At 38.9% G+C, this 24,665-nt stretch overlaps 1 protein-coding gene across 1 annotated transcript; it reads right to left on the reverse strand.

Annotated features, from left to right (window-relative positions):
* Positions 1-3,604: 3,604 nt before the first annotated feature.
* On the reverse strand, positions 3,605-17,395 carry LOC107723167 (kinesin-like protein KIF19). Its single transcript, XM_016531695.1, has 21 exons — positions 17,354-17,395; positions 14,051-14,131; positions 12,875-12,985; positions 12,616-12,703; positions 12,253-12,389; positions 12,008-12,133; positions 11,782-11,874; positions 11,585-11,686; positions 11,135-11,287; positions 10,641-10,763; positions 9,995-10,151; positions 9,583-9,745; positions 8,350-8,527; positions 7,870-8,140; positions 7,644-7,765; positions 6,361-6,512; positions 6,179-6,266; positions 5,533-5,901; positions 4,253-4,424; positions 3,901-4,008; positions 3,605-3,781 (listed from the first exon to the last, which is right to left on the reverse strand). Exons 1-21 carry the CDS (start codon positions 17,393-17,395, stop codon positions 3,621-3,623), a joined length of 2,997 nt encoding a protein of 998 aa, XP_016387181.1. The 3' UTR covers positions 3,605-3,620.
* Positions 17,396-24,665: the final 7,270 nt, after the last annotated feature.

Consider the following 24,665-nt stretch of genomic DNA (forward strand, 5'->3'; position numbering starts at 1 on the left):
TAAAATTAGTGTAATTTATGAGATTTGTTGTATTTTGAATCAAATTTTTCTTTGTAAAAGGCAAAAAGTTGATCATACTGATTTCAAAGTTAAGGATTCATTAGTTTGAATATACATTGAACCAAAAACATGACATCTTAGTTGATAATTCAGTATACTTTATTTTTGACAAAACATCCCATGTTTCGGTAGTGACAGTAATGCTTTTGTAGCAACCACATCACATTACAGAATGTTAACTTGCATACTAAAACACTCTAAAACATACTAAAATACAAAAAAAACCTGTACTAAAATTTTGTTTATTTCACCCAAATATGAGGATTATGTGTTCCCTTTTGTCACTACCGAAACAATGATAACATGTTTCGGTCGTGAATATTTCGGTAGTTATTTATTTTTCGGTAGTAATTTTACCCTAACCCCCAAAGATGTCACTACCGAAACGCCACCAAATGTTTCGGTAGTGACAATTTTAGATACTTTTGAACCTAGCTCAAAGATGCTAATCAGCACTTGGTTAGCTAGCACAGTTCTGAACAGTGGTACACATATAAAAACTAAATTTTATGGAATAACACAGAAAAAAGTATATGCTTAATTGCAGAAAAATGGTGTTCAGTAGTGACGTTCCTTAAAGTTACACATCAAAGATGCTAGGTATATGCTTATATTGCAGAAAAATGGTGTTCAGTAGTGACGTTCCTTAAAGTTACACAGACTTTTGAACACATTTACCTCAAAATGATGGCTCAGCATGTAGCTATGAGAGAGGGGGACACAGAGATATTTCCTGATCATAAATTTAGGGGTGTAGTTAAAATCTCAGCCTCAGCCAATGGATTAATACACACTGTTTCGGTAGTGACATGAAAAATGCGGGACACATTTCAGAATTCAATTTCAGAATTTTTTTGTAACTTTACTTTTTAAAAGAGTTAAAAAGATACTTTTAAAAACAACAATGGAAAAAAATATATAATTATTTCAATATCATTTTTCACAAGTGAATATAAATATATATATGAATATAGGGGTTAGGGTTCAAGATATCCACCTCCCAACTGAAAGTACCCAATATATATGATAATTTTATATATATATTAAGTTTACTAATATTTTAAATATTATTGTGGGTTTCAATAGATAATACAATAATCTTAGTAAACATCTAAGATTTGAATACTAAAATGATTTTAAATGTGTTTTCTTGGGACAGCAGTTTGCACCAATTCTGTAGAATGGTCCATATATGTCAGCACATTTTCATGTATTTACCCAGCTAAAATGTTTATTCTTTTTATTTATTTATTTGGCAAATTTATGAATGCTGGCTTTCAGATGAATTTTTAGTGAAGGTAATAGGCCTTTTTGCCTGTTGAACTAAAAAGTAATGAAAATAAAACCCCAAACAGATTAATGTGCTAAAATCATATCAAAATCTAATCCTGAAAACATTTTATATTGTTAAAACTTTGGAAATTAAAATGTCATATTTTCCTCTAATAAGAACTCTGACATTACACTTTCAGATCAGAAATGTAACTGTCTCCAATTATTTTATTCTCTCTACTTTTGGTCAGAGATGTTGTTTCAAATAAAAACAAGAACCTTCACTTTCACTGGGCCTTAGAGAGCTGTCAAAATATGCCTCATTTCATAAATTCTACATTTGATTTTTTTTTCTAGCATTAAAGATTCATAAGTTCAGTCAAGTTTCAGAACTCCATCTGAGTGCTACTCACATGGCTGACTGTAGTATATCGTCGCTCTTTCTGCAACAAATCAATTGAAACACACTGCACCCTTGTGGCCAAAACAAATGAATGCTTTGGTTTAGTCAGTAGACGTTAGTCAGGGTACTAGAGCCATATTTAATTTTTGACAAAATTGAGGGACAGAAGTACAACAGTTGTACTGTTGTTTAACAACATACTGATTGGTCAGCTGACAAAACATCTTTCCAAAAAAGTAGTAGACAAAATGGTTTTAAACATAAAAGATCATTCATTCCTGTCAAAAAATCAGTATGGCGCTACCCATAAGGTCTATTCCAACCAGTTTAGATCATTCAATTTCATTACCTGAGTTCATTTAATTTGTAATTTTACTGTAATTTTCTTACTAAATATCAATGAGTGAAACATTAATCAGTTTGTTTTTGATTCAAATCATTCATCAGCAATACAACACAACAGTTTTATAACAAGTTTTATATAAAATCTAAAAATGTGCACCTGACAATTCACTGTTTTAGTCAAATAAATTAGAAAATGTTTAAGTGCCAAAACATCTGTACAATCCACTTTTATTTCACATTATATACATGTAGGCTAATTTCTTTTAAAGAACAACTGTTTCTGTCACTCGTCCAGAAGTGTCTCAGGTTTGTCATATCCAAATAATCTGAAGTCTGCTTCATAAAGATTGTACAGTTTTCTCCTGTCAGCTACTGAAATGTTTGTAAACCAGTCTCGTTCCCAGTTTGCAGCTGTCCTGTTGCGGTACCCTGGGGGAAAGCGAACCTGATTTCCCATCCCAAGAATCTTCAACAAATGTTCTGTATCCTCATCAACTGTTTCCAGTTTCCCAACAAAGTCATACTCAATTTGGCACGGATGGCAGAGTCTGTACATCTGCTGCCAATGCTCATTGAATGGCTTCTCCTCCTCATTCTGTGGATAACAGGTACTTAATAAAGTGAGTAAAGGACAATCTGATACCTGCGTCAAAGGCTTCTTGAAGAGACAAACAACATTGGCTACCAGAAATCGCTTACTCTGCCTTTAATGTGATTATTAAATGTTATTAAATGTTAAGTGATTATTAAATAAAGCCACATCTAAATTATTTAACTAGCCATATTTTCATGAGAATGCATCATTAAGGGGACTGGTTCACTTGAAGAGGTACAGAATAACATGACATGCTAAAAGGTTTAGATAACAGCTTCATGCTGTGGTATACTGATATAGTCTATGTCACCTTTTCCAATGTAATATGCAAATTTTGATTATTTATCCAATAGTTGTACTGATACATCATTAACCAGTGATGTAACCTGATGTTGCTCAACACCAGACACACTCAGTTTCACTAAGATTGATCAGGGATTGGTTTGTGCCTGTGTCAGTTCGGTTGACTTTTATCCAAAGTGACTCACAGCTGTTATTACAGGGACAACGCCCCCCTGGAGAAACCAATATGGGCTTTCACACTTTACATTTTTATATAATTCATTTTTTATTAAATAAATGAAACCATATTCATTTATTCAGTGTTGCAGGAGTTTACTCAGTATGAAGCCATTCTGAAACAAGCTTTATAGCCAAGCTTATGTACATGTTTATTTCAATGCTTTGTTTTTGTTTTTTTCCCAAATAAATTTGCATCAAATGTGAATCATCAAAAAATATGTTTGTATTGTCAGTTTCAAAGCAGAGACAAACTGTATAAAACCTCTACTTAATATCTATCTCAAGGTTTTTGAATTTTAAGATTTTCAACACGTGATAATTATTAAATAACATTAAAATCATTTCACAACTTAGTCTCAGCTGTATTATATGTCCATTTTAGTGCAAAAATAGATCATGTTCTCTTGTACAAGAACGAAAAACTCAGACATATGACTTTTTTACAGTATGTTTGTTTTTTTGCCATGCTTCATTCTTTCTGTTAACATCGGCCATTCCTTTTTGTCTAGGATTTTCATTGGCGGACTTCTTGTAATTGCCTGGTTGCTGTAGGAGATTGCTGGAGTAAGAAACATCTCCTGGGCCTAAAAAACATTTTCGTTAACTTGGCTTGGACTACAAAACAATCCACAACCTGCCAACTTCATTTCACTATTAAAAATAAAAGAACATAGCTGAATAGCAAGAAAAAAAACCCCCTCACCTCGCTGTCGTTTGTAGGTTGCCTGTCCTCGTTTGATATCTGAGTGCTTTTGATGGATGGTGCTGGGTGGCGTTCCCCTGATCTCTAACTTCTCAAGCTGCACTTCTCCTAAATTCATATTGACAAAATATCAAAATTTGCTAATTTTTAGGCCCACTTCACATCTACAGCATGAATGCGACACATACTGATTTTGGCACCCATATTAAAAAACAGAAAATCTCAATTGTGATAACAGAGAAGTTCTGAATTTTCTAACAGATCACATCCAAATGCTAGCCTGAATAACAATTTGGCTTGAGTTTGGAAAACAGTGTGCGGCGGTGAAACTGGAACGGCTGTAGTTCTGTACCTGTAAAGTGAGAGACAGGGTTTTTCACTTTAGCTACTGGGGGTGTTGCAGGGTTTCCAGCACCACCGTTGAGTGGCTGGATCACGTTTAAAGCTGGTCTCACAAGCCGGTTGTCTGAGATGCTCTCCAAAGCTGGATATCTGGAAGGGTTCTGTCTTAGTTTTTGTACCTGCTGTGGTATGAACAGATCAAATTTAGCAGCTTCCTAGATAATGTTACTTGAAATTGACAACTTGATGCTGATTTGATGCTCAAGAAACATTTCTTATTATCAGTGTTGAAAACAGATGTGCTGCTTAAAGGGCACCTATTATGCCCCTTTTTACAAGATTGGTCTTGGGTGTCCCCAGAATGTGTCTGTGAAGTTTCAGCCCAAAATACCCAACAGATCATTTATTATAACAGCTGGAAAATGTCATTTTTGGGGTGTGTCTAAAAAAAGAGTTGTTTTGGTATCGCTTTAAATGCAAATAAGATGCATATTCCCACCCCGTGTCCAGAAGAGGGCGTCGCATACGTCTCTCTGCATTGCACAGCCGGTATTAAACAACAGCCGGTAGAAGCAACATAACTGAGAGCGAGAGAACCGGTGTTTAGCCATACATATGGGAAGCCAATAGCACTGAAAGTGGGACGAAACAGTGCAATGTTACAGAGCTCGCGCCGCGGGACATTTTATCCTACCCGTCAGATTGTCCTACCAGGGTTTACTGCGCATGCGCACATCAATATTGCGTCCTTTTTCTCACGCTAAATAACAATATTTAATGTATCTGCATTACTGTAAGGGTAGGTTTAGGGGTGGGTTAGGTGTAGACTTTAATAAAACACAATCTAATAGGTAGAAAAACCGGCCCTATGCAATGTGACGTCACACTGCATGAGAATCAAAACGGCAGGCCTAGTGAGACTGACTTGGTTTAAAGGGGATTAAAAAATGAGGAGTGGGTGGATTTTTATCATTGTGGGGTGGTTGTGTTCACACACTGCCAACACACATTTACGTCCAAACACCATGTAAAAGTGGATTTTGCATAATAGGTGCCCTTTAATATTTTTGTGGAAACAATAAATTTTTTCAGGATTCTTTGATAAATAGAAAGTTGAAAAGGACAGCATTTATTTTAAATAGATGTTATTTTGCAACAGTGTCACTTTTGATCAATTGAATGCATTCTTGCTGAATAAAAGTATTAATTTCTTTTAAAAAAATCTAATCCCAAATTTTTGAAAACTCACTGAAACAACAGAGATGGAGGTACACATAGATGTGCTTATACCCTTTTGCTTGCTTCAAAAGATATGGACCGTTTCTTGTGCTGGTGTCTCTCAGAGAGCTCCATTCTGCCTTCCGATGTCTTTAAGTCCTGTTTTGACTGGGACCTGCCTCCATGTCTTGGTGGGTTTCTTTTGACCTCAGTCGACTCATCTGCCAAAGTAGAAACTAGACTGTCCATACTCACTGAGGACTTGAGCCCTGAGGCCAAAGCCAGACCAGCCACTCTGGAGTTGGTCTCCTTTGCTAGGTGTGAGCGACGTTTTGCTGCAATGACTGAGATGCTCTTGGTGTCACTCACAATTTCCCTCAGAGTGTCTGGACTCACAGCTTCAGTAGGACATATAGGAGTCGAATCCTTAACAGCACAAACCTGCTCAATGACAGTCAGCCACATTACAAACTACACAAAACTGACCAAATTCTGAATAGATTATTTCAAAATAGATTAAGATCTGGGAATGTACAGTTACATCAAGTTGAGTTCATGTTTACCTTTTTGATTTTATTTACTGATACTTTCGTTCTGGTAGTCAAAAGTGTGTCTTGTGAGACTATCTCACGTAAAGTCATTTGTTTACATGGTAAAAGATGAGATGATACTGTCAGTTAGGGTGGCTCAGTGTCTATGAGCACTTCTGTGTGTTTACCTTCATTGAAAGAGTTGGGGTAGAAGATAAGTGGTGCCGTCTCTGTGGCTTAAGTTTAGACAGCGATTTGAAAACTCTGTTACTGTCACTATAATAAGGAAGATAGAAAATATAACAAATGATGAAAGCATACTATATTCCAGATGAACATGGCAGTCTACTTTTCTTATTACATACTTCACCTGTCATAATCCAGCCCAGAGGAAGAAGAATCACGGGGATGTTTATCTAATGGACTGAACTTCCTGTTGTTCTGCTGTGTTTTATCTACATCTTCTAAATCAGAGATCACATCAAGTCTTATTTGGCTGGCCATAATCATAAGAGATTTATCCTGTATAAAAAGAAATAAATCAATACAGTATTGTTCAACAGTTTGAAATAAGTATGATTTAAAAAAAAAAAGAAATTAAAACTTTAATTCAGCAAGGATACATTTAATTGTTCAAAAGTGACAGTAAAAAGATTTAAAATCATGCTTTCCATAAAAATATTAAGCAGCACAACTGTTTTCAACATTGATAATAATAAGAAATGTTTCTTGAGCACCAAACCATCATATTAAAATGATTTCTGAAGGATCACATGACACTGAAGATTGGGATAATGGCTGTTGAAAATAAATTACATTTTAAAATATATTATAATTAGTGCTGTCAATCGAATAAAAAGAAAAATCACGAATTAATCGCACATTTTTTTCTGAAATCAATCGCGATTAATACTACCTAACATTAACGTTTTAAAATATACTTTTATATTGCAATAATTTCACATCAATCTTCAAATTAATGTAGAAACAACATAAAGACAGTATATATTTAATATTTGTTTAAAGGCATCTTTTTTATGACTAAAGGTGAGTATCACTGATACCAATACTACTGATGTCTCTAGGAAATTGTTCTGTTTTCCTAATATTTATCCATTGATTATATGTAATGTTGACTACTAACATTACAGTATAATTGAGAGCTATCAATTTGAGAATTTATTAGACTTTATTAAGTTAACTTAAAACAACCTTCACATAAACCCATTATAATAAATGTCATATTTACCTGTGCCCTTCAGCAAGTAAGAAATATACAGAAATTGAATAAAGTTATCAAACACTAAATTCTAAATTAAATATAGATGAATCCTTAAAGCTACAAAAGTTATTGATTTCCTCTTTATTATTTTGTTCTAGACATCACAGCAGCCGGGATATTAGGTTATTTGGCTGCTATTACTTTAAGAGCTGCCGCTGCTGAACGTGACGCGGATCTGACATACATGCTCATAGTTTCATTCGTGCTTTAATATGAAATGATACAGGCTACAGCGTGCGCCGCCATATTTGTGCGTGCAATTAAAGAGCAAAAATCTTACTGACCCCAAACTTTTGAAATGTATATTTAAAAAGTAAATTAAAGGGAAAGGTAAATGAGGAAGAAAGGAAGAGATCAAATTAGAAGCTTACAGCTCTGGGGTTTGTGGTGAATGTATGAATGCTGAGTATTTGGTCGATGCTTCCATCACTTAATTCACAAAAGTACAGTGAATAAAGCTCTTGTAATTCCTCAGGTACACAAAGTCCTTGATCTGTGGACAGAATGAAAAAATATATTTTATATAATGTTTATTTACCAAACGTCAGATGCTATAATCTGTCTCTCAGACATCAGTCCATTTCAGTGACCCACAACCTTCAATCAGAGCCTTCTGCTGGTGTATGATGTCATCACAGAGTGTCCGCTGCTGCTCATGGCGCTGAATGATGAAGTCATTTGTTCGGAGAACGTTTTCTTTGCAGAGAACAGCTGACTGGATTTCAGTTTTTTCAAGTTCCAGCTCATGAACCTTACAAAGCAATGCCAGAATGTCTCTCTGCTCATGGTTACTTGTGCGTTTAGGAAGCAACTCCTCAATCTTAGATGACTTTAGTTTCATGTTCAATAATTTTTCTTCCAATTCACGCTGAAATAAAGGAAGAAACCAATAGGGAAAGTTAATTAATACCACTTATTTAAGCTGAGGTCATATAATGGCTTGCTTAGAAAAAATTAAATAGGAGTTTTATATGAAGTATACTTCTGTCATTGCTTGACATGTCATGTCAGATGTCCATTCGCTGTTATGACTCATTCAAAAAAATAGAGTCTTCATTATGTAATGAACTTAATTACTTTGAGCTCCATTGTCTTTCTCTGTTCAGCCAGTGGTAGGCCGATCTCCTCTCGAGCTGCTGTGACATACTGTGGCTCTTCTGGTCCACTCCCTTGCTCTTCCTCCTTTTCTCTGTCTGTTTTCTCTCCAGTTACCTCATCTCTCCCTCGCTGGGCACGTGCTCGATCACGCTCCCAACTACCAGATGAGGAAAAGAGAAAGAGGGTTGATGTGAGATGAAAAAAGAAAAAGCTGAAATACTATAATTTAGGAGAGGAGACTACAGTATGTATAGGAGTATGGTTTTAACATGGATGAAACGTTTCTTTTTTTTTTTTTTTTTTTACATTTTATAATCATCCTGCAAAATATCAAGTGGATTTTGTTATAATGGGTGATGGTGTAGATTTTTAAGTTTAAGTAATGGAAACAATACAAGGCGGTAATGACACAAATAGAAACACTTTACCATTTTAAAACTATTAAAAATACAGAAAAAGTCATTAATGAGACATTTTAAAATGATTATATCCTTAAAAACATTTTTCTTTAAAATCATACTAGGGCACAGAAAGATTCCCCTAATCAGAGTTGTTTTAGTATAACTAAGATACTATTATAGTTTTTATTGATATTTTGAATTTCATTTTCATTTCCATTTATTCATATTTTGAATCTCCATTTTCATTTCAGTTCAAGTTTTAGTGATTTTTTGTCATTTTTAAAACTTTGATAGTTTTTATTAGTTGTCTATATACTTTTTTTATAATTATTTTAATCAATGCTAAACTAGCTGTAAATGAGAAATGTTTCCTATATATGTGTGTATGTATATAATTTTAATTCAGTTAAAGGGATAGTGCACCCAAAAATGTTATCATTTTCTCACCATCAAATTGTTACAAACCTTTAAGACGTTCCGTCTTATAATGAACACAAACAAAGACATTTTGAAGAATGTTGGTAAACAAACAGTTGGTGGTAGACATTGACTTTCATAATATGGAAAAAAAAATACAATGGAAGTCAAAGGTTACCTTTATCTGTTTGGTTACACACATTCCTCTTCAAAAAAATAATCTTCTTTTGTGTTCAAAAGAATAAAGAAATTCATACAGTTTTAGAACAACATGAAGGTGAAAAGGTAAAAAGTAAATGAATCATTTTTAGGTGAACTAGCCCCAACTATAACCCTGTCTCTAATTGAAGAATTACAGATGACTGGAACTCTGTCTGTATGTTTAAGTGTTTACTCTGAGATGGTGAGCAGATGTCTAGACGTGTCTATGTGGAGTTCCATATTGCAGTTCTCCAGCTCCATGAGGCTGCGTCTGATCTCCATCTGCTCCCTGAAGGCAGACAAGAGCTGCTCCTGCAGTAAAGCCAGCTCACCATGACTGTACTGCTGCACCTCAGCTAAAAACAGCCCATATAGAGAAACCAGATGCCAATCATAAAAAAAAAATCTGAATGAACTTTTTACTACTATTTAAAAAAAAATCGCAAATTATTACTCTTACTTGCAGTTATGGATTTGAACAAACTACTAACTAACAACTCAAATAGTGAGTGTATTTCAGGTTAAAATCCTGATGTAATAAAAAAGTTTATTTCAATATTATTTATCAACTACTGTACCCAAATTCTAAAACAAATTGAGCACACCTTGAATTTCACGAATGTCTGCTTTCTCTCCTTTCTGTTGCTCTTGACTCTGCTGGTCAATCTTTGCACGAAGGCGGTCGATTTCACTCCGCAGATCAGCAATAATGCGTGTATATTGCGCCAGGTGATATGAAACATTCATCAAATTACGTTTCACCTAGAAGATTTTAAAACAGAATAGCAGGAGAGACACCTGGGCTGCATCTCAACAAAATTAAGTCACCAATAATAGAAAATCAGAATAGAACGATTACTTAAGGATCATGTGACACTGAAGACTGGAGTAAAGGCTGCTTAAAACAATAAACTGTTTTAAAATATATATATAATTGAACACAGATATTTTCAGTTGTAACAATATTACATAATATAATACTATTCACAATATAACTTGGTAAGCATAAAAGACTTCAAAAAAGACGTACAAATCATTAAAAAAACATTTAAAATCTTACCAACCCCAAACTTTTGAATGGTAAATTCCTCAAAAGCCTAAACTTAATACATTTCAGTGAATCTATTTTTGTGTTATACTTCTTCAGTGGTTATTTTCAAATATTGCATTAAAAGTTTTACACTTTATCCAGTAATTGGTTTAATATAATCATCTGGTTCTAGACAAATACTATTAAGCATGTATGTTTACCTTGTTTCTTATATTTTTGGCTTTGTCTGCATAAACCAGCGTATTTCTTGACTCTTCAAAATTGGTGCTGGCAGGACTGATATGGGTTATCATGACTGTGCGACTGTTTCCTCCTAAAGCATCCTAAAATCCACATCAAAACACTGCAACTGTGTGACAACTGTAAAAACTTAGTCTTCTTTTAAGGAGTTGTATGGGACTTGTTTTTCTCATAATTCTGAGGTTATATCTCACACTTTTTTTCTTTCAGTTCTAAGAATTTGGAATATAAACTTAACTTACAATTCTGTGAAAAAAATGATATCTTACAATTTTGACTTTTCTTGCTTCCAATTTACAAGTCAGACTTAAGCTTATTTCCACTACTGAATACATTTCTAGCAATTCTGGGTTCATATTTTGTAATTCTGAAAAAAGTGTGATTTGTGAGATAATTGTGCGATTACTTTTTTTTAATTCTGTGGTGGAAATAAGCTTCCACAGATTTTGCTAACCTTAAGAAGTCGAGTGAGTTTGCTGTCTCTGTAGTTGACAAACTGAGCACCTTTCCCACCCTTCTCACTCAAGGCATTGATGCAGTTGGCCAGTGCTAACAGGGAACGGTTTATATGTGCTCCTTCCTTCATTCTCTTTCCTCTGTTTTGAGTCTGAAAGAAGAGAACATGTGCTTTAGAACTTGACATACAGTATGACTGTTGGCATTCAATTATATGTAAGAATGTCTGAATTTAATGATGGGTGATGTTTTGGCTGCCATATGAGATGTAACATGCTCAAATTCCTTAATCAGTCTCATATTATATATGAATAATGAAGGACAGAAGAGCTTAAATATTCATTTCGGTGAAAGATGAGAAAGGGTGCTGAACTATAAAATCTGGCATCCCTGAGGAATTTGAAAGCTTGCGTTTCCAATTCAGCACATCAACACACACAGCATGTACCTGTGATGCTCTCTCAGTTCCTGCCAAGTCTACCATGAATAGCTTTCCCACCCTGACCTCCTCGTTGATATCCTTTACAAGACTCTTTTGCTTGACTGTCACCTGTGGTGCAAACAAAGCAGGAGACGCACACTCAGACGACAGTGTGCCAATTTGAGGTCATGTACATGGTTAGTGTCTGTGTGTGTGTTCTCGACCTGAAGTATAGCATGAGAGCGAGATGATGTCTTGTTAGCAGCTGTTGACTCCTGGGTTCTCTGTTTATTCCCTTTGGTCAAAAGAGCCATTATCTGAAATCACAGGCAAACACCAGGTTCAGAAGGACATCATCCTTTTTTGGAGACATTATAAGGACTAGACAGGCCAATTGTGGGAAATTAATGGAGGGCAAAGATGGCCACCAACTGGAATGAGCCTGTGTACCTCTTTAGCATTACATGTAGAGAATTCAGTGATGCCTGCAATTCGTATTTCCCCTTTAGCATCCTCACGCAGCTCAAGGTATCCAGAAGATGGATTTAACAGATCTCGGATCATCTCATTATAAATCTGCAAATAGGTTGTTTAGTGTTGAATGCATTCAGGACGCACGCCATTTGTAAAGTGCCAGACAGACAGTAACAAACATGATGCAATATTTTTGAATATCTACAAACAATAAGACTGACCTCTATATATGACATATAAACACTGCAATCCAAGTCCTCAGTGCTGTCTTCAATGGCCCTGAAGAGATCATTGAGTGTTCGGATGTAAATGCCAGGCTCAGAATCTAACCCTAACATAGTGTATGTCTTCCCAGCTCCTAAAAAATGAAAATGTAGCAGAGAATGTGAACACAGATATTTTGGTTAGTTTACTTTCTCTGCTTAGTGTCTGTGATCGATTTAAAATTAGCAATTTCATTTTTCATCCCCTTGGGTTCAGAATTTTCTGTTTTAGCTAAGAATTTTTTATTTAGGATAATCATTATTTTGCAGGGTATTGGAATGTACAGTAGCACTAAACAGAAAACTTCACATCAACATTACCCGTAGGTCCATATGCAAAGACTGTGGCATTATAACCAGCAATCACACCATCAATAAGATTTTTTGTTGTTGCCACATAGACATCCTCCTGAAATAAAGAAAATGTAAATAAAATTGAGGTCTTTTAAAACTAAAGACTTTGATTCAAGAAACTGCACCTAAAATTCTAAGTGAACATGAGGCAATGATCAAGGATCACATGACCTACAAAAATGTACATTATTTTTTGTGGAAGCGCAGGCTGCGCAGCAATACACACCTGGGTGGCACTATAATCTAATGCCACATCAAACATGTATGTTTTTTCACGTGAGCGGTTGGCCCTCAGGACATTGTCAGAGTCTTCACAGGGGTCCATCAACACCACCATCTGAAGATATGAGAATGAGTGATTAGACATGAGAATTAACTCCAAATATTAAATAAATTCTGCAATGACTAAATATTAATGACTAAATTATTTATAATTTAAAATAACTGTTTTCTACTTGAATACTGTTTTAAAATGTGATTTATTCCGGTGATAGCAAAGCTGAATTTTCAGCAAAATTTCTCATTATCAATGTTAAAAACAGTTCTGCTGCTTAATATTTTTAATTAATATAAAGTTCAAAAGAATAGCATTTATTTAAAATATGTAACAATGTTAAAGGCTTTACTGTCACTTTTAAATTGATTGCATTCTTGTTGTATAAACGTATCAATTGTTTAAAAAAAAGAAAAAAAAAGACTAACCCTAAACTTGTGTACATGGCAAGAAAAATCTTTCATGTTGTGCTTTTGGACCTGGATTCTTTTTAAATGGAAGTTGTGTTTCAACGTTCCTTCCCTTAGAAAAGTCTCTGAGAACCTGACACCTACATCTGGAGACACCTGACAAAGTCTTCTGCACTTAATTGGCACCTTTCCTTTTTGGCAAACCTCTAGAATGACACATCATTTTGTAATTTTTAAGTGACATCTCTTCTTCATCATAAGGTGTTTGTAAGGTACACCCTCCCTAATCAGCAAGATTGATGTGGTTTGGAATTTTAAACACGCACACAAATACTGTGGCATGTTTCTTTGCCTTTGAGAACCCCAAGACATCAAGCGTAAGTAAAGACGACAGTAAACCTTATTTACTGACTGTAAACAGGATTTACTGAAGATGAAAGGGAGGATTAGGTCTTTAGACCATCATTCATCATGACAGGTTCTGCAACAGATTCCTAACCAGGAGTTGTGAATGTTATGTATATGTTTCCAAAATCTGTAATATTTACAAAAATATATAGGGGAGACCAGGGTGTTTTGTCACATGGCTTTATCTTCGTAACTAGATTTTAAGTCAAAGGTCATAATTAAATAATTTATAATTATTTCATAAAGGAATCATAAGTAATGCTGGACATGTGTCTAAATGTTTTTTTGTTGGTTGTTTATTTTCCCTTACCTGACTGTCAATCTTGTGAGCCACTGTGGTTGCACCCTCCTTGATCTCTGCATCGTTCAGTGGTCGGATGCGCAGAGCAACCTTGAACCAGTGTACATCATTTATTTAAAAAAAACTTTAAATAAATCTGCCTTCACCCTATTAGGTGCATAGAACACTAACATTCCTATTATTAGAATGCAATGAAATTCTGATTTATGTGATATACTATTTGAATCTATAAGAACAACTGATCTGTTAAGCACTATAGGAGACTGGGGTTTGCTGTCACATATGGAAGAATTCACAAGAGTTCAGTAACACTGAGGTATACTGCGCCAATTTTTTAAATAAACATCAGCTGTAACTGAAAGGTTGAACTGTGCTCTCAGGACAAGGGTATGTCAGGTCAGGGCAAGTTGTCACATGGCTTATTATATATTTTAAAATATTATAATTAATTACAAGCTCTGATATCCAAAACAATGGTTTAGCATTTTTGCACCATAAGTTGGTAAGATTGGTTTTTAAAATGTTTTTGAAAGAAGTTACCAAGACTGCATTTATTTAATAAGAAAGAGTAAAATGAGTAATTTTGTCAAAATATGATTATTATTTAAAATAACTTTACATTTTAAAATATATTCAAATAGCAATGTAATTTATTCCCTAAGTCAAAGCTGAATTTTCAGCAGCAGTTACTCCAGTCTTCAGAAATCATTCTAATATACTGCTTTGGTTTTCAAGATTTGGTTCTCTTTATTATTAGAAATGTTGAAAACAATTATGCTCTTTCATATTTTTGTGGAAACCGTGATCTATTTTTTTCTTCCTTGTGGTTTCATTATTTTGCCAATAAACAATATGGTTCCCCTTTGACAACTTACCCCATACAGAAAGGACAATGACTTAAAAATCACAATCTTTTTATATATTTTTGTAGCCATGACTTTAATGTGTATGTATGCAAAGAAGATTGACTATCAAAACATACAAACACACTGAGAATATAAACCACAAATGTGAAAACTAGCCTCAGTCTGCCTATGTAGTGACTTATTAATGAATGCTACTATAAAGTGTTATCACTTGTTTTCACTTTAAAAGACAATAGAAACGTTTTGTTCATTTGTTGACGCTCTCTTGTCCCACAGGTGCCACATTATCATGCATCTCTAGAAGAAACCTGTAAATTTTCGGCCAAGTAATCTTTTAAAAGACAATAGAAACGTTTTGTTCATTTGTTGACGCTCTCTTGTCCCACAGGTGCCACATTATCATGCATCTCTAGAAGAAGCCTGTACATTTTCGGCCAAGTAATCTTGGCGCGTTCAAGTGACAGGTGTTTAACCTTTACAATTGAATGAACTGTGGTGCATTAAAAGATTGACAGCCTACAGCGAGCTGATGGTCCTTCCACTCTCCTGGCAAATCCTTCATCTTTTTATTCCCAAATTACTCCAAACTTGTGCTGTATCAAAGCCAGTTTTAACAGACAAGATCAAAATACGCCTTGGCTAGAGCCACGCTAGAATATACTGGTGATTTACCGTGGGTTAGTTAATCTTCTTTGTGGCTGGGTAATCTCATTCTGAGGCAGGACTGTGTGCTGGCCCCTGTGGAGGTCCTGAAGTCACCAGCGGACTGTTGTTAACGGTGATAAAACCCCTAGACGTGTCAAACTACCCGACGCGTTCCAACCATGCTGGGACTGTGTCAACCCATGCTCTCAAGAGAAGCTAAAAGAGTATTTTCATCAGTCCAAACCATAGTCATCCTCGTATTTACTTAGGAGTAAACGAGTGTGAAGGATTTAACAAGTGAAGGATAAAGGTTAAACTGTGTTTGTGCCTCTTTAAACCAGTCAAGACATTTGTAGCGCGCTGGCACGAGGAAACTGTTATTGTTGCTATGGAGAGAAGTACACACTCGCTTACACTGGCAGGTTTTTGCGCCAAAATGAGTCAGCCCAACTAATAACATGTGTCATATTTTGTCGTTTTCTTATGATAATTTGCTCGCATGTGCTCTCTTGGTTTATTTTATTATGGGCCTTTTATCAATGTTATTAATGTCTCTGGATTAATGTGCTATAGCAGGGGTTCCCTTTTTTTTGCAGTATGAACCCATAAATTATATAGTGAGTTATTAAGTGATATTTATATATTTACATGCTTATTGTTATTTTTCTTATGACACTTCGAAAAACCTTTTTCTTTCTTTCAAATTATTATTTTGCGACTTTTTATTTATCTGCGACTTCCGATTTATTAGCAGCTGCAAGAATAATAGCCTAGAGTGCAGTAAACTGTAAAACTAGGCCTATTTTTGCCATACAAACCAGTGTGTTTATGATTATGATAATAAATTAAAATAATATGATAATAAAATATCCGTTTGCAATATAATTAAGCATAAAGGACTGTTTCTGTACAGATAAAATAACTGGAAGCGAATGTCAACGGAAGCCTGGCACAATTAAGTTACGTTGAAAAAGGTGGATACTTGATGGGGGGCATAAAACAAACACAACATTAATGCAACAAATTAGAGTTTTTAAAATGTTAAACCACAGGAGAAACATCAAGTCATTTACATTTATTATAGGATTAAACATACACAATCTTGTAGGTTAGTATGGCGTTTGTGGGAAATTGAAGTAAAATAAAACATTAAGTAAATTAAATAAAACACAAAGAAAATGTTCATATAAAAATGTGATATGGTACTTGTGAAAGACTCATTCTTGCTAATGTCATAAATTACACTTGCCTAACAAATGTTGTTATGTTTTACTGTGTTAAAATTCCCTCATAATTTAAAAATAATTTTTAATTAAGGGCAGCTTGGATTTGACATTATTCCTCCTGATACTGCAGCACATCGGCATCATGCCAAGTCACGACTGAAGGTTCCATGATGACTATATGTATTTCCATTGGAATGATGGTGGGGAAAAAATGCATTATGAAAGATTTCCATTTTAAACAAAATGTTCTTATATGAAAGACCAGACCACAATACAAAATAAATTCCTTTTGAGAAAAAAGAAAGTTTTCTTTTGAGAAATGATAACCCACAAAACAGTACCATTGGTTATTGAGAAGTATCTTGCTCTGTCAGTAAGAACAGCAAATGATAAACCACTGCCTTTTACTCCTTTCAGTGATTCCTACAAGAAAATTGTATGAAGGGAGGTTATGAAGAATATGAGCTCTTACTTAAATTTCATTTTCGGCCAAGTAATCTTGGCGCGTTCAAGTGGCAGGTGTTTAACCTTTACTATTGAATGAACTGTGGTGCATTAAAAGATTGACAGCCTACCGTGAGCTGATGGTCCTTCCACTCTCCTGGCAAATCCTTCATCTTTTTATTCCCAAATTACTCCAAACTTGTGCTGTATCAAAGCCAGTTTTAACAGACAAGATCAAAATACGCCTTGGCTAGAGCCACGCTAGAATATACTGGTGATTTACCGTGGGTTAGTTAATCTTCTTTGTGGCTGGGTAATCACATTCTGAGGCAGGACTGTGTGCTGGCCCCTGTGGAGGTCCTGAAGTCACCAGCGGACTGTTGTTAACGGTGATAAAACCCCTAGAGGTGTCAAACTACCCGACGCGTTCCAACCATGCTGGGACTGTGTCAACCCATGCTCTCAAGAGAAGCTAAAAGAGTATTTTCATCAGTCCAAACCATAGTCATCCTCGTATTTACTTAGGAGTAAACGAGTGTGAAGGATTTAACAAGTGAAGGATAAAGGTTAAACTGTGTTTGTGCCTCTTTAAACCAGTCAAGACATTTGTAGCGCGCTGGCACGAGGAAACTGTTATTGTTGCTATGGAGAGAAGTACACACTCGCTTACACTGGCAGGTTTTTGCGCCAAAATGAGTCAGCCCAACTAATAACATGTGTCATATTTTGTCGTTTTCTTATGATAATTTGCTCGCATGTGCTCTCTTGGTTTATTTTATTATGGGCCTTTTATCAATGTTATTAATGTCTCTGGATTAATGTGCTATAGCAGGGGTTCCCTTTTTTTTGCAGTATGAACCCATAAATTATATAGTGAGTTATTAAGTGATATTTATATATTTACATGCTTATTGTTATTTTTCTTATGACACTTCGAAAAACCTTTTTCTTTCTTTCAAATTATTATTTTGCGACTTTTTATTTATCTGCGACTTCCGATTTATTAGCAGCTGCAAGAATAATAGCCTAGAGTGCAGTAAACTGTAAAACTAGGCCTATTTTTGCCATACAAACCAGTGTGTTTATGATTATGATAATAAATTAAAATAATATGATAATAAAATATCCGTTTGCAATATAATTAAGCATAAAGGACTGTTTCTGTACAGATAAAATAACTGGAAGCGAATGTCACCGGAAGCCTGGCACAATTAAGTTACGTTGAAAAAGGTGGATACTTGATGGGGGGCATAAAACAAACACAACATTAATGCAACAAATTAGAGTTTTTAAAATGTTAAACCACAGGAGAAACATCAAGTCATTTACATTTATTATAGGATTAAACATACACAATCTTGTAGGTTAGTATGGCGTTTGTGGGAAATTGAAGTAAAATAAAACATTAAGTAAATTAAATAAAACACAAAGAAAATGTTCATATAAAAATGTGATATGGTACTTGTGAAAGACTCATTCTTGCTAATGTCATAAATTACACTTGCCTAACAAATGTTGTTATGTTTTACTGTGTTAAAATTCCCTCATAATTTAAAAATAATTTTTAATTAAGGGCAGCTTGGATTTGACATTATTCCTCCTGATACTGCAGCACATCGGCATCATGCCAAGTCACGACTGAAGGTTCCATGATGACTATATGTATTTCCATTGGAATGATGGTGGGGAAAAAATGCATTATGAAAGATTTCCATTTTAAACAAAATGTTCTTATATGAAAGACCAGACCACAATACAAAATAAATTCCTTTTGAGAAAAAAGAAAGTTTTCTTTTGAGAAATGATAACCCACAAAACAGTACCATTGGTTATTGAGAAGTATCTTGCTCTGTCAGTAAGAACAGCAAATGATAAACCACTGCCTTTTACTCCTTTCAGTGATTCCTACAAGAAAATTGTATGAAGGGAGGTTATGAAGAATATGAGCTCTTACTTAAATTTCATATTAGAATCAAACAACATCCCTTATCAGCAGGGATATATCGAATAAAAATTGAATAAGAAGTGAATTTACATGCATTTAGATTTTAGTCAGACTAAAACAATAATTTGTCAGTTTAAAATGTCCTGTAAATGATTTAGTCCGACTGAAATCATATCAGCCCAGTAGTGCAAAGTATTTCATCCTTTAAATATTTGATTATGCACTCCTGTGAACTTTTTGCTCAACCCAGCTTGATTATAACTCTGCATGTAAGCATACTTAGTGTGTATCTCATACAAAGCACTTGTAAAGGACCTGTGGCACTCTCTGGGGGTGAGTATTTTGTCTCACAGCTGGAAATGTCTCGGTTACAATTGTAACCCTCGTTCCCTGAAGGAGGGAATGGAGACGTCATGTCGGTGACCGGCAAATTGGGAATCTTCCCAGAGAGACCAATCCACTTCGAGTGTAACTAAACGAGTCAATGGGCATTGGCATGCGAGATTCGCATCTGTCTGCCACACCTCGCAGCGCGGGTATAAGAGTCAGCAGGTGCATTGCATTTATTTGCATGTTTTTGCAGAGGAGCCGAGCCGTGACCCGGCAGCTCAGCAGTCTTACAGCAACTGTGGCGACGGGACGTGACGTCTCCGTTCCCTCCTTCAGGGAACGAGGGTTACAAATGTAACCAACACATTACCTTTCAGCCGGTCACTCTCGAAATCACGTCGGTGACTGACGAATTGGGAATCCCTACCAACACGCCACAGATGTTGCCCCCTCCAGTGCCCTGTGTAAGCCTCCTGATCCTTCCTATAAGGCAGACGATAGGACCGGGCTCTACACAGAGAAGGTCGACTGCTGCTGTTACAAGCCGACTCTGAACCGGGCCTCTCAGTGCCACTACCCGTTTGAGGTGAGAACACAGGAGTAAAACGGCTCGACACATAGGCTGTAGAATCTAGCGAACGTGTTAAGGAGTCTCCCAGCCGGCAGCTCTACAAATATCTGTTAGCGAGGCACCACGAGCCAGCGCCCAGGATGATGCAACATGATGAGACATCCCTAGTGGAGTGAGCATGTGCAGAGCACACCTTGTGCTTCATTGGCCAAGGTGATGGCATCCACTATCCAGTGGGCCATCCTCTGCTTGGAGACAGCTTTCCCTTTCTGCTGTCCTCCATAACAGACAAAGAGCTGCTCTGAGGTCCTGAAGCTTTGAGTTCTACCTACGTACTGTCGCAGTGTGCGTACGAGCAAAGCTAGGGCTGGGTCTGCCTGTTCCAGGGGCAGCGCTTGCAGGTTCACCACCTGGTCCCTGAAGGGAGTGGTAGGAACCTTGGGTATGTAGCCGGGCTGGGGTCTTAGTGTTGCACTGAAGTCAGCCGGCCCAAACTCAAGGCATGATTCATCGACCAAAAACGCCTGCAGGTCCCCTACCCTCTTGATCGAGGCCAATGCAGCCAGGAGTAGGGTTTTCATGGAAAGAAACTTCGACTGACTCCAAAGGCTCGAAGGGAGCAGTTTGTAGGGCTCTTAGCACCAATGCTGAATCCCAAGAGGGTAAGGAGAGGGGCCTAGGAGGATTTAACCTTCTGGCCCCCCAAAGGTACCTGACGACCAGGTCGTGCTTCCCCACCGACCTATCCTCTATTGGGGTCGTGGTATACAGAGATTGCAGCTGTGTAAACCTTAAGGGTGGAGAGGGACAGCCTACTCTCCAACCCTTGCTGCAAAAAGGAAAGCATGGCTCTGATCGAACATTTCCGGGGGTCCTCTTGGTGAGAAGAACACCATTCGACAAATAGGTTCCACTTCAAAGCATAGGCCCATCTCGTGGACGGTGCTCGTGCTGAAGCGAAAGTGAGCGCTACCTCCTGGGATAGGTCACCTAGAACCTCCGCATCCCATCCAGGGACCATACATAAGAGTTTCCACAGGTCCGGACACAGGTGCCATAGGGTGCCCCGTCTCTGAGAAAACAGATCCTTCCTCAGAGGAATCGGCCAGGGCGGGGCTGTCGTGAGGAGCATGAGTTCTGGGAACCAGGTCCTGTTAGGCCATTATGGAGCCACTAACAAGACCTGCTCCTCGTCCTCCCTGATCTTGCACAGTGTCTGTGCAAGTAGGCTCACTGGGGGGAACGCATATTTAGGACAACTGGCAGTGTGTGGTTTCTAGAGATGAAAACAGGTCTACCTGAGCACCTTCGAACCATCTCCAAATCAGCTGAACCGCCTGGGGGTGGAGTCTCCACTCCCCTGGGAGTGCTGCTCATGACAGCTCGTCGGCTGCCTGATTGAACACTTCTGGGATATGGATGGCACGAAGGGACCTCAGATGCTTCTGACTCCAGAGGAGGAGGTGGCGGGCGAGTTGCGACATGCGATGGGAGCATAAACCGCCTTGTCTGTTGATATATATGCAACGGTCGCAGTATTGTCCGTGCGGACCAGTACGTCCTTGCCCCGAAGGCGCCTTCTGAGATGGCTCAGGGCAAGGCGCACTGCCAGCAACTTGAGGCAATTGATATGCCAATGCAGTTGGGGACCCGTCCAGACCAGCCCAGCCGGTGGTAGAAACATCTGTGAACACCACAGCATGCCTGGATACCTGTTCCAGGGGCACTCCTGCCCGAAGGAACGAAGGATCCAACCACGGGCTGAAGGTTCTGCGACAGGCAGGTGTAATCTGAACCCCGCGAGTGCTGCGTAGCCACGCCCACCTCGGGATTTGGCCATGGAACCAGTGCTGAAACGGTCTCATATGGAGCAGACCGAGCGGAACTACCGCAGCGGCTGCAGCCATATGCCCCAGGAGCCTCTGAAACAATTTCAGTGGGACCGCTGTCCTGCCTGATAATGTCTTGAGGCAGTTCAGCACTGACTGAGCACGTTCCTGGGTGAGGCGTGCTGTCTGGCTGACCGAATCCAGCTCCATTCCGAGAAAAGAGATCCTCTGCATTGGCATGAGTTTGCACTTTTCCCAGTTGACCTGAAGACCCAACTGGCTGAGGTGTCTGAGCATCAAGTCCCTGTGTATGCACAACTGATCGCGAGACTGTGCGAGTATGAGCCAGTCGTCGAGACAGTTGAGGATGCAAACACCCTGTTCTCTCAAGGGAACAAGGGCCACCTCCGTGACTTTGGTGAAGACACGGGGCGACAGGGACGGCCCGAAGGGCAGGAACTTGTACTGATATGCCAGACCTTTGAAGGTGAAACACAGGAATGGCCGGGGGAGGGAGTGGTGCGGTCACCATCTCCCAATGAGCAGTGCCCTCCATCTCTGGGTTGCCTGTCTCAGGGCCTTCTGCACTTGCGCTTGCCGCCAGGTTTGGCGGGGGCCTGGACGGGTTGGGCGCCCTGCCTGTGACCGGCTCCACGATGCTGCTTGGTGGAAGGCTGCTGTGTGGGAGCGGGGGCGGATGCAGGGGGGCGCCCTCGGTGACGAGCAGGCTGAGGGGCTGCAGCCGGACTGGAAGCAGCAGGTTTCCTCTGGCGCATGATGTGCTTAATCGCCTCAGTCTGCTTCTGTGCCACCGAGAACTGCTGGGCAAAGCTCTCGACCGCGTCGCTGAAATGGCCGGTCTGTGGCACGGGAGCATTCAGGAATTGCACCTTGTCATGCTCCTTTATATCAGCCAGACACAGCCAGAGATGGTGCTCCTGGACCACTAAGGTGGACATCGCACGACCCAGAGACTGTGCGGTTACCTTTGTCGCTCAGAGCGCGAGGTCCGTAGCAGTACACAGTTTATGTAGAACCACCAGGTCAGGACCACCCTCGTGCAGGTCCCTCAGGGTTTTGGCCTGATGGACCTGCAATAATGCCATGGCGTAAATGGCAGAGACCGCCTCCCCACAGGCTCTGTAAGCACTTCCAGTTTGAGCTGACAAGTACTTACAGGCCCGTGAGGGGAGACACGGGTCACCCAGCAGAGTGGTAGTGGTCGTGGGACACAGTTGCATGGTCACAGACCACTCCACAGAGGGAATGCCTGTGTACCTCAAAGCGGCCCTGCCATCGAGGGTGGTGAGCGAGGAGGAGCTGCAAGACTTGTTTCGGGCAGTAAAAGGTGCCTTCCACGAACTTGTGAGCTCCTCATGCACTTCCGGGAAGAATGGCACCGGAGGGGGGCGCTGAGAACCAGCGCGACCCCCACCGACGAACCACTCATCCAGCCTCGAAGGACAGGGACGCGGCGATTCCACACGAGCCCAACATTCTCGGCGGCCCGGGAAAGCATAGCCGTCATCTCTGGGTCTGGCTCGGGCAACCCTACAGTCCCCAAAGGTGGCAATGCAGCCAAGTCGTCATCCCCGGAGAGAGAGAGCTCGCCCTCCGATGCAGCGATTGACATCTGGTCGTCAGGGGGGGCACCGAAGGATATGGGTGGTACACCCTGTCCAGCAGAAAGACCAGCGTGTTCCTCCGGCAGTCTCGCCAGTTGCGGAGTGCTTGAGGGGTGAGGAACTTCCTTTGGAGAAGCCCTCACCGTGATCCTCAAATCACCTCTGATACCACCGGAAGTAGCGATGCCCCGGGTGCCAGGAGGAACGCTAGATCACGGCAGAGGCAGAGGGACTCCGTCCCGTTTGACGTAACGGAGTCTTTTATGCAACTCCAAGATGGGCATGGCCCCACAAAGAGAACATGCACCATTCACAAAAGCTTCCTCAGCATGGTTAATGCCCAGACACGTGAGGCAGCGATCGTGACCGTCCTGAGGTGCCAGGTAACGACCACATCCAGAAATGCACGGGTGATAAGACATCTTTAAAAAGATGCGATCACCTGTGTTGCTCTTTTAGTGCTGAAGCACGCAGGGGAGCTGGCCACCGCACACTCTTGGTGTGGCTGTCTACACGGAGGATCTTAATCTTCTTTCCTGTGAGACAGTGACCACCGCTGCTGACAGACATAACATCCATCACTCAAGAGGAAGGAGAGCAGTAGTGATGCACCACCACTCGGCTCCGAAGCGAAAAGATGAATGAATGCGATGCACCTGCTGCCTCTTATACCCACGCTTGCTTGGTGTGGCAGCCAGATGCAAATCTCACATGCCAATGCCCATTGGCTTGTTTAGTTACACTGAAAGTGGATTGGTCTCTCTGGCGAGATTCCCAATTCGTCGGTCACCGACGTGACATCGAAAGTGACTGACTGAACAGGGCTTGATGCTTACTTTTTCAGAAGGAGCACATGTGCTCCTAAGTTGAAAAATTTAGGAGCACATTAAAGAATTTTAGGGGCGCAATGAAAATGTATTAAATAATGTGTTTTTACCTAATAAAGGGATACGAGGAGACCTTTAAAAGCAAAGTGATTTCATTTATTTGAAAACAATAAGTACACTAGGTTCTCTTTTAATTATTTCAACAGCTGTCTCTTTAAACAGTATTTAATAATTTTTTAATTTAAACTGTATGAACTGTACAATCTGACTGAACATCTGTAATAAAGTAGTTCTTGGTTCTAAATTCTTAAAGTCT

Source organism: Sinocyclocheilus rhinocerous, unplaced genomic scaffold, assembly GCF_001515625.1.
Source record: "Sinocyclocheilus rhinocerous isolate Xijiao unplaced genomic scaffold, SAMN03320098_v1.1 scaffold1325, whole genome shotgun sequence".
Lineage (NCBI taxonomy): Eukaryota > Metazoa > Chordata > Actinopteri > Cypriniformes > Cyprinidae > Sinocyclocheilus > Sinocyclocheilus rhinocerous.